This window comes from Argiope bruennichi, chromosome 9 (assembly GCF_947563725.1).
Source record: "Argiope bruennichi chromosome 9, qqArgBrue1.1, whole genome shotgun sequence".
Classification (NCBI taxonomy): Eukaryota; Metazoa; Arthropoda; class Arachnida; order Araneae; family Araneidae; genus Argiope; species Argiope bruennichi.
In genome coordinates, this window is record NC_079159.1 from 84945981 (window position 1) to 84958256 (window position 12276).

A 12276-nucleotide genomic window follows, 5' to 3' on the forward strand; every position below is an offset into this window, starting at 1 on the left:
TGCAAGTTTTTCTATATTCTTTTCAAGCTGACTTATTTTAATTCAAATTACTTATAATAAGTATATAATAAAAATTTCGAAACAAGGTTCGGCAAAAATAGAATTTTACAACACATTAAACTAGTAAATATATTATTAACAAAACCAATATACTAATAAGAAAAAAATCGAGATATCCGAAATGTGGGACTGTCCCAGTTAATCCCAGACATCTGATAATCTAAGAAAGAAAGAAACTATCAAGAATTCACCAACAAAGCATGTAAACTTCCACCACCCCATCGCCACTTCTTCCAACACTTATCTGTCTCCCCTTGCCAACTACATCTCATGAATCGTCTGACCCATAGTAAACTAATCCACCAAACGATCCAAACCTACCAAACAAGAAAAGAGAAAAAGTTACGTATCGTGTCTGTAGACTCACTCCACTAGCCCCGAATCATAAAAGAATCCACTCCCTTCCTTTTCACACCCAAACACTATTTACCGAACAAAGTAACGGAGAAAAAGAAGCGCCCCTGCCAAACGATATCTTCCGTCTCGGCTTCACTTGTGAATGGTCACTCCGCGAGAGCTGAGGTTGCGCGCAAGCGATAGGCACCGCCCCGTCGTCTGCCAACACCGGGCGGAACAGTTTCAGCAGGTCCGGCGAGCGGGAGGTCGCATGTCTCCTCTGCCAGCACCCATGTGTCTGTTGCTCCTGGCCGCCCTGGGATGCCTCTGGCACGGTAGGAACACCTGTTAACCTTGCATGTTTCTTCCCTCCCTTCCTTTCGTTCTTATTACTTAGCTTAGTAATTTGCAAACGATTTATGTTTTTTTCTTCGGTATTATAACAATGAATATCTTTATATAATTTCTTGAATCCCATATGATGTTAGAGATCTATTTACTGTTTAGATAGGTTAAGACGCCATAACTTTGTTTTGTTTGCAGTTGCTGAATTTTTTTAATGTGTATCGTAAAGTATTTTGTGAAGTGTTTCCGTTAAATATCCCACGATACTCGCATTATTTTGGTTTCGATCCCCTCGCCCCCTTCTACGCAGTTTTACCTCGACAGTTATTTAATTAAGACAGCAACAGCTTTGTTTGGCGTTTTTATTTTATTATGTAAAGCTTTCGTGAGAATTTAAATTTTGTGTTCATCAAATACAGCTGTCATAGAATTACATCATGTTTTGATTGCTGCCAAAAACCGATCTAAAGTTATTTTACCCTTTGATTAATTCAACTTCAGTTTCTTTCTTTATGTCTAAATATCGACATTTAAAATTCTTAAATTTATAAACTTATGATTAGGCAAATAATTTGTTTGTATTACACATTATTTTGGTTCCGATATCCCTCCCGTCATATACCTTTAAGAAACCTATAGCTTTATTTTGTGTTTTATTATGTGAAGCTTTCGTGAAGCTATAAATTTCGTCCCTATCAAAGACAGCTGTCTTAGAATTACATTATTTTTTTTCCATTGCTGTCAGAAATCTTTATAAATTTATTTTGCATTTTGATTAATACAACTTCCGTTTGCTTTCTGTCTTAATATCGGTATTTGAAGTTGTCTTATGATTATGAAGTCTATCACGTGGCAAATATATTTTTACTAGATATTTCATCTTATTTTCTTTGATTTAAAGACGTGGCTACATTCTTTCATTTCACACCTATATACAATTGACTTTCTATGTAGCATTTACTTTTCAATTAGTTTTGAGTATCGCACATAGTCATATTTATTTGTTTTAAAGATGTGGCTACATTCTTTCATTTCATACCTATATACAATTGACTTTCTATACAGCATTTACATTTGAATTAGTTTTGAGTATCTCATATAGTCATATTTATAAATGAAGCTTCCGTGGAATTTTTTCAGGTTCTTAGCTTAAAATATTTATTGTTTACTTTCATGACTTTCTGATACTATTTTGGTTTTTTAAAGATATATCTTCATTTTTCAATACATGAAGTCAATTATTTTGATAAACGTTGTTATTTACTTTAATCAGCATCATCTATTTATCTTTAAATAATAGCCATTCTTTATTGTGTTTTTAATTTCAATTAGTTAAAATAAATCATAATTTCTCCTAATATTTTAATATTCATACATAACTGTCAGGATATTCATTATTTCCTAAAAATATATTATTTATACGACAATTCATCAAATTTGCATTATTTTTACGGTAACTCCTTTTCACAAATATTTGTCGTATTTAAAACCACTGAACGCTTTATGTAATAATTTACTGTCTGAAAATGAAATTGCCTTTAGAGTTTTCTTTCATTAATTAAAACATGATTTTTATTTAGAATCATTTCAGTTGTCTAGCTTGCTGCAATTTTCTAATTTGTTACCCGATATCGAAATCTTTTTTATGGGTATTTATTTTTTTCTTTGAATAAATCATTTTAGTGCCAATAAACTGTGAATTTTAACATACGATAATTGGCGTTTTATTTTTATTGGCGATATTGGCGTTTAATTTAACGTTTTATTTTTCCCCGCTTTTTGTTGGATTGTGAAATCGGATTTGAATTGTATTGCTGTTTTAATACATGAAATTTTTAAGAATCTAAAATATATTTCCTCTATTCAGAAAGAATATGGTTCCTTTTTTTCACAAGATGTTAATCTTTATTGGACAATAATATTTTCTCTCTTAAAATGACAGATAATCTTTGAGATTTCCGCTACTGTTTACATTTGATTTTGGTTATAAAAAGTTTTCCCAAGATTCTATTGTATAAACAAATAAATTAAAAGTAATGCCAGATATGATAAATACAAACTGTCACACTTTGAATTTAATTATAATGACTGTTAAATCAATATTTTTTATCTTTCTAGAAAAAATGGATTTTATTATATTCAGAAATATATTTTATCGCCAGTTTTCTGTATACAAGTAAAACTTTAAATATTTATTTTTTGAAAGATATAAGTGGGGTGGTTCATAATATATAAGATAATTTTCATCGTCTGTTTCTTGTTAGATATTTTATACATTAATTTCTTCTAAGGTCCGTTATTATGCTAATGTTGTAAGAATATTAGATATTAAAGGAAACATAGACGCTTTATTTAGCAGTTTAAAGTTGTCGCAACTATTTTATCGTCTGTATTGATTTTAAAATCTTCTTGTAATTAAGTACTAGCAATAGTAGTTCATTCTTTTATTTGTCGAATCAGTCATTATCTTAATGATCTTAAACAAGACAATATTTTACTCGTGTAGCTAGCTGTGAGATAGATTAAATATCGTAACAAAAATTGTGCATGTTGTTAATAAAATTCATTCTTCTTATAATAACAGTAGCAGGTAAATAATTTTAAGGCTTCGAACGTATAATCAGCAATCTGTTAATATATTTATAGATACTTGTTGATATGCTTGACATCGTTTGGAATTTAAATATTTTCATGTATATTATTTTTAATGTAAAACTAATTTTGTATCAATTAATATAAAACGCATAATCCTTTTATTATACAATATCACTTTAATAAATCAATTTAATTACTTATCATCGCTTGAATATGAAGAGTGTATCAAGTGTGTCTTTTAGTTCTTTTAGGCATCGATATATAACTACTTTGAACAAATAATAAAAAAAAAAGATTCCAAACGATATGAAACAAAAAAATTACAAAAAAAGATGGTTAAACAGATCAGAGTCAAATTGTTACTCTATTTCAAAATCGTCTGCACTATTTTTTAAAGTATTAATGAATTTTGAAGAAAATGGAATTTAATATCATAGAAGAACAGAATGGAATTTAGCATCATAGAAGAGGTAATACTGTGAATTTTCAGATAGTGTTAAAATAATTTTTTATAATTATCTCCAAAATTATTGTAAAAACACGGCAAAGCTTAATTTTGAGTTAACTGTATATTTAATCAATTTATGAAAAATTAAAGGTATTCTTTCTCTTATTTTAAAAGAATAAGTGTAAAGCGCAAACCGGTCCAATCGTTTATAGGATGATATGCAACATACTTACTTATATAGACCCTATGATATTTAGTTTTTATTTATTGTTAAAAGCAATGATTTATTCATTAGGAAATAAAACTTCGAACCTTTTTAATTCTTTAAATTAATTGTAAGATTTTAATTTTTTTTTATAATTCATATTTAATGTGATATATTAAATTTATTTTATCATCAAACATAATAGTTGCTATCCTGATATTTTGGGAACAATAAACCACTAATACTCCAAAAATTACAAGCCTTTTCCTGATTTAATTAAAATGCGTTATAACTTAATGGATGCTTAGTAAGATAATGCGTGTTAATGGGTTGAATTATTTGCATATTCATTGCTTCTTTGAAAAGTGAATAGTATTTTCAATTTAGAGAGGAATTCCTTTAATTTATTGGAAAAAGCAAAATTTAAATACATTCGTTAATATTCGTTATTTTGAGAAATTTATTTATTTAAGAAATAATGCAACACATTTCACTTTTCATTAGATCAAGTAATTCTGCAAAATATTTTATAAAACTATTTTTTTAGAATTAGCATTCATAAACGTTAACACTACTCAATTTGAAAGTGTGATGTTAACCTGTGTATTTAAGAAAAACCAGTTACGTGGTTTAATTCAAGAAACATATTTAGAATTAATTTGCAATATTCAGTGAAATATTTTTGTATAAATTTTGCATAATCTTATCAAGTAAAACGAACTCGTTCATTTAATCATAGATTAAATCTATTTAATATTTTAATCGCATCTTTTGATCTAATAAAAATTTAGATGAGGCATTACATTTAATTCTGAGTTCTTTAATATTTAACTAATTGTGACAAAATAGTATTCTAAAATGGCATGCAAATTTATAAAAATTATTAGATATGTAGCGTCTTTAATTTGTACGCCAAATTAGTTTTGCTCAACATTTTTTTAATTAAAATTTTATTTTGTAGCTACATTGTTTCCTCATAAACATTTTTCAGTTATGTATTCTAATATTAAATGTGAAGTTTTTCATATTTTTTAAGAGAGGAATTTTTCTATAGCAAATAAAATCAACATAAACAATTCTTCAAATATTAGACTTCAATCACGTGATTTTACAAAAGTTACTTGCTGGAGTAAACAATTATAAATCTAAAAATGTTTATTACTCTTGAACGATTCGAATCTTGTAATAGAAGATATTAAATGTAATTAATATTCTGTTGCTAATATTATTTTATTATTGTTATTTATTCTTTTGTTAAATATTCTCTTATGATGCAAAAATTATTTTTCTCAGTATTCAAACATCAATAAAATATTGCTTCTTGTGCAATAATTGATATTTATTGCTCATGGAACACATAGAAAACTGCATATAATAAAACTAGTTACAATGCTGCATTACTTATTAAAAAGAATTTTTCTGTTGCCACAACCTGAAGTTTAAAAGTAATTATATAATAAACGCAATTTCAAAACAAAATTCATAATTTTTGTTAATAACGTAATGCGAATATTTCTGTACCCATTTTCCACTAATAAATTTTGACATACAGAGCATAAAATCTTGCCCTGATTATAAAAATTAATTGTTCATAAACTTAGATACATATTTCTAATTCTAGATTATAAATTCTTAGTTAGATTTGTAATTAGAACAATTAACTTTGCGAATTTCAGTGTATTCTCTATTTATTTACCGAAAAAAATGTCATTACTATTCCGATTCTTGCCAATGGTTATAACTACATGAAATTAGACCCAACATTTGTTGTCTAATGCTTGATTATTATGACATGGGGAAGCTAGCATCTTTAACAAGTTTTAAATTCTTCTTTCACAGAAGTGATTGACTTAATTTCACGAAATCACAAAAAGCAATAGGTTTTTTTTTACATCCATCTAATCTAACTCGTTAAATAATTGAAATTTTATTCATTTGTGCATGCATAGAATAGCTGCACCAAATATTCTATAGTAAAAACAAACATTAAGAACAGACTCTGGAAATGACAAATATTTAGTATTACAATTTCTAACAAAACATTCCCTCATTACGGAATGTTGGAATGAAATTCTTTCTTCATCAGGTGCTGTACGGTAAAGCATTTGTGTGATTAAATCTGCAAGAGAAATGTCTCATTGTATTTTGCCTTGAATTCTCAACAGTTTTTTACTCAAAATAATACCTGCGAAAAGAAATATGGAGTTTTCATTTGAATCTAAAAATTTAAAGCAAATTTCAGTTTCAGGAATATTTCTTGATATAAATGAATACCTTCTTTTATTATTCCTGTGACAAGTTGCATTTGAAACTAAAATTCATACAGAGCGTCGAATTTATAGATGGTTCTTTGCTAAAAAGAAGGATTCTATACCAAATATGTATTTATACACTGATAATCAAACCCACCCCTTCGTATCTTTCCCATGTTGAACCTAACCCCCTCCCTTTACATAGTTCTTTAATAATTTTTTTTCTTTGTTTTGTAGAAATTAAATACACAAAAGAGAAAAAAAAACCACTATATTAACGCATTGACTGCCGTATCACCCATATTAACAAAAAATTCTCGTTCAGGGTGAAATTTGATGCAAGTAGAACACGCCTATGATATTTCTTTGTTTCAACACATTATTCACTATGTGAATCGCCTGTGATGCACAACTACCATCTAATTAAATATCTTCTTCTTTACTACCATTAAGATATAGTAAATAAGTAATCATCTTATTATATAGTTGAAACAAATCACAGGCATAAATCATGCCAGCGAGCATGTTAATGTGAACATATTTACAATATTTATTTGTTTACAGTATTTGATGTTAGAAAGCAATCATCTGTTTGTCATTTATAGTAACTCATACAAAAATATTGCTATGTTTATTGATCATTGAATTTCGTTGGTCGATGGTCTGAAAACATTTTATACTTCATAATATAAATAATTCATGGCAGCTAAAGCATTAATGTGAATATATTTTCAATATTTCTTTGATTGTAGTATTTGAAATCAGAATGCAATTAGTTTGGATTTTTTGTATGTCATTTTTTGTAACTGATACACAAAAAATATTGTCATATTTAATAATCATTGAAAAGAATTCATAAACTGCATGATATTTATATCCATATTTGTCAGCTATTTAAGAAACTATTTAAAGATATCAGATATTTAAAAAAGATAAAAAGATGCACCAGAGTGGCGAAACCATGCTGTCTATGGCATTTATGGCTATGACAACAGGAAAGATTTTACGAAAAAACGATACATTTTATTATTGCTGCTCTATTTCAAAATGCCATAAATTTTCAACACTATACACTGAATATACACTATTTATTACAGTGTCTAGTCTATATAACTCTCACGTTCAAATCAATCAGGCGAGAAGAATTGCTGATCTGAAAACTAAAACTTTTTATACTTCATAACGTAAATAAGAAGACTTTGTATCTATTCTGGATGCTTTTCGTTCTTCCAGTTGGATTGAAAACTTGGAATAGATCTACAATTTTAGCTACAACATTGCGAATAAAATTTTATATATCTACGATGTAACATTTCTGATTCATTGCGTTCACATATACTTGAATACACAGATATGTTCCACCCCCTCTTTTCTTTCATAGATTTATCCAAAATTTAATATACGAACATAATTTTGATAGTAAATCTGTACACCAAGTTTAATTCGTATAATTCTTTGGACTTCTGATTTTTTGTGTTCACATACATATGGACATACAGATTTCTCTTCGATGGAATTCGTCGAAATTTTTAAGGAAATCCACAAGTTTGATATTAATCTTTTATATCTGATTACACTTTACCCGTAACTGGAGACATGAATTTCCTCACGCGGCCAGAGACATGGCACCATTGTTATTTTTCTATCTTTTGTAAACAGCATCGGTATTTATTTTGGAAGCACAATCCATTGTGGAAATCATGTAGTTACTAAAAATATTAAAAATATTATTATTAAAAATGCTGAATGTTATAATATTAAATGTTGGAAAGTTGTTATAAGAAAAACCTAAACAATCTTTTAATGAGTATTTACTTCGTTTTGATATTATAGAATTACACTAATGTTAATAACTCTGAACTAATTTAACAAACAAAAAGGAAGGATCCAATATTTTAAGATATTATTTTACGAATATTTCTTTTTATTCTTTATGCATCATTCAAATTAAAAGCAGTTTCAAAGACGTGGAGTCAATGACTCCATAAATAACAAGAAAAAACTTTGAAAAAGAATAATTCGGTTATACGCTCGTGTTCATACTTAGATTTTTGCCGACATACTTTTAAAAGGACAACTTGAAATTACTGAGGAGATGATTGTATTCAAGGACAAAATACCACGTGATAATCAGAACAAATGAACAACGCGGAGTCATTTTGCTACTTCTGTCCAGTTATGAGTTAAAATTACAAATCAAAGATAAAAATCAAAAATACAAATCATTTATAATTCTTAAATATACTTTAAATCATTCTAATATCTTCGTTATATGTCTGTTTTTTCTGATTGTATTCAAAAGAAAGAAGAGCGTAGTTCCGTTAGTAAGCAGTAAAAAAAGAGCTAAAAAAATTAGAAATCTTTAACTTAATTACATTAAATTATTATTAATTTAAAAAAAGTTTTTATTCCTTTTCCGCGTTTATTCTGCTCCAAAACTTAAATAATGATTCAAAAATAAAATTGAACAATTGATAAGATAATTCAATAAATAAAGAGTTAAAATTACATTTAAAATTGCATCCTCGAATTATTGAATTTATAGAGAAATCTACAGACAGAATTCCGAAAACTCTGTTTAAATTTAGATAGGTCAGAAACGAAGTGATTCGCTTGAATGTAACGGTCGAATTATGGACGATTATATTACTTTTTATTTGTATGCTTAGTATAAAAAAGGCGCTTTTCTTGGCGAAATTTTAAACAGCCAATTTTTGTCGCCAATCTCGTTTCACTGTAATTTTAGCAAAATAAAACGTCATGATTTATTTTGCCAATATTGTAATTGATCAAGATGCAATACTAGCAAATATATATAAATAAAAACGGTGCCTAACCCTGCCATGAATATCTATATACCATTTGATATATTTTATCTACCATTGGTGAATATATTTAACTAATAAATCTATTTGTCCATATGCGGCACGTTCAAAAATATTTATAATTTTCTAAACAAGTCCGTATATGTTCAACTTGTATTTGGTTGTTTATATTTTAACTGGCGCTCCATTTTTAATTCCAACTGAATATAATCTTCTATGGATTTGTTTTAAACATAGGAAATTTGATTGAAGAAAATTCACATAATTTAATACACTTTCTGGCAGTTATATATTGAATGCAATATATCTTAATACTTTGCTTTTCTTTAATAAAGTATTAATCTTTATCATTGTAATATTTTATACTTTCACAAATGACGTATAAAATACTTCCATTTTTATCAACTCAAATTTTTATTTGATGCAAAAATGTTTTATCCCGCTGAAAAATTTCTGAAAAATCCATTTTAGGTTTGAAATAGCTTTTCCAACAATGCACATTGTGCTAAAAAAAATCAAAACTTTTAAAAGGCAGACTAACCACCTTGCAGTATTTTCTTATATTTATACGCTTAACAGCTGAAAATAAAATTATTCAATTCATATTCATATTTTTATCTGCCTAAACAGTTACAGATTATAAGTGTTACTTAGTGCACAATGAAATAATTAAATGATTTGTTTTTGAAGAAAGGTATTTTACACCATCAACAAGTATTGTTATCAAAGATTCCCTTGTAAATTATGAAGTACACTATGCTTGAAAAGTTTTGGGATATTATTTCCTGCTGGCATTTGATTATATTTATCATTTCTGTGAATCATTCTGTTATCGTTTAAATTTCTATCACCCCCCCTTTGCTCTTCTTGCTTTTTAGAAATATCTGAAGGAGGGTTAGGTTATTACGTCATCTTTATTATTTATATCGAAATCATAAATTTATCAACGGAACGTATTGTCAAACAGTGGTGTTTATAAAATATTCAGCTCAGTAACACTCTTTCTAACAATGGAAAAATAAACACTGTCATATTCTTTGCTTTCAACATAACAAGCATTGTCTGGTCATCTCATCTCTTGAAAGAACAGCGAAACTTTTTTTTTTATTTCTAAATATCTATTTATATCTTCAAGGGAAAAAAGTTAGTTTTGATAGAATAATTTTTTTTTCAGCAAGGCGTAAGAGTGATATCAATAAAAGTGGTTTTGTGAGATATCAAACAGTTATACAATATCTTTCAAATTAAAGTTTCACTTTGAAATGTCCTTGAAAGGGAAAAACTATTGGACAAAACGTTATTAAACATATTAATAATTAACAAGTGAACATAGGATTATATTTTTCGCAAAAAAAGTTTAAAAACTCACTTAACGGATAATAGCATTCTATGCGAAATTGTTGACGAAATAATATCTTATGGATCTTGTAATATCTTATGGATATATGAGATCCAATTTGAGCTAAATGGATTGTAAGCATTTTCAACTGAGGGATTTGGACCAAACAAGCCCCTTATATTATCTACCTACTTCCATTACACTCTTTTAAAGTTATCGTTTGGTCGAAATAATTTTTTTATCAAAAATTAGAAATCATCTTGTGAAACATATTATACCTTTTTGTAATTTTCCTGTTCATAAGTAAATTAAAGGTTCCAGAAGAGAAAACATATCCCTTGATACCTTTACTAAGATGAATGTGATTAGTCAGTTATTTTTATAACAAACTTGATTTAATAGAACGGTTATTATGATTAATTACGGACTTTTTTAATATTTAGAGCGGTTATAAAAAATTTACCTATTAATTTTTTGGCACTCACATATAAAAAGACGAATATTTATTTGTCTTTGTACTCTTTTATATAAATCCAGAACTTTTTTTCCTCCAATCATAATGAAATTTGGTTTGTGAGGAGAAACAATACTAATTTTTAAAATTTCAAAAAAAAAAAAAAAAATTAAAATAAGTTAATAAAAAATTAAGCAAATGTTTGATGTTTTTCAGCTATATCCATCAAAAATATTATTTACAAAAATTATTTTTACTGTATCTTAAAAACTAAAATCCGTCTTTTTGATACTACTTCCGTATAAAAATACTTTGTATATTAACTATAAAAACTATATTGCCATATCAAAATATATAGATACTTTAATATTTGATACACTTCCATACGGTTGTTTCTCTAATTAAATTTTTTTAATTTAACTCAATTTTAATTTTTTGATAGTAATTTTTCAATAATTTTTAATTTTAATAACAAATTTATTTTTATTAATAATAACTTTTTTAATTAAATTATTAATTTTAATTCATAATAAAGTAAAATAACCAATGTTTATATAGCCATGATGAATCGCAAGTTAATTTCACTGCATAATGAAGATATTTAATCGCTTGCTTTTATATGTTTAATTGTTTAATATATTGATATAAGTAATTGCCATTTTTGATAGAAGTTGACTATTTTCAATACCAATCGCTTTTATTTCATATTAAATACACTTTTTCAATTTATACAAAATTGATTCCATTCAATTAACAATCTTATAAATTAGAAAGTTGAAGTTTTATTAAAAGCATTTTATATTAATAGTTTAAGTAGGAGGAAAACCAATAATTGGGGTGAATGAACTGGTCGTCAAAGGTAACTAGTTTCTTTTATATAAACTTATTTACTATCAACTCCAGCACAACTTGAACTGTTGTACTTAAAACAGACTTTATAATCACCATGTTAAATTGTTTTCATTTATTTTGTAAACATAGTTTTGGAAACTTGAAATGGAGATAACGCTATCTAATTTACATTAAATAATGATACCTTCCTGCAAAATTTCAATTTTTGGTATTTTAATTCAGTTAAACATTTTTATTAGTCAATAAAAATATTTTTGTTTTGTTATAGGTTTTAAATACTGAAGTTGTAATTATGAGTTCACTAACTTTTAATTAATTTTAATCAAAATTTAACTTAAAAATGGTTTTCTTGCATTCTATACATTTTATATAAAGAATTTCTTATAAAAACATTTATTTATCTATAAAAAGACCTATTTATGAAAAAAAAATTAAAAAATCGTTTAACTCTCTGGCTAAAATAATTACACATGCCGGAATGTTAAAAAATTTAACGGTAGAATGTTTAAAATTAATTTTTACATTTGTTTATAATGATCTGGCATTTTTTTTGAAAGTGAAAGAA

The 12276-nt window shown here is 26.8% G+C and overlaps 1 protein-coding gene across 1 annotated transcript in view; it reads left to right on the forward strand.

The window, feature by feature from the left end:
* Nucleotides 1-559: 559 nt before the first annotated feature.
* LOC129984996 (uncharacterized) overlaps nt 560-12276 on the forward strand; it is a 295501-nt gene continuing 283784 nt past the window's right edge. Inside the window, exon 1 of the mRNA XM_056094929.1 lies at nt 560-731. Coding sequence (XP_055950904.1) covers nt 560-731 — 172 coding nt within the window. The remainder of the gene's footprint in view (nt 732-12276) is intronic.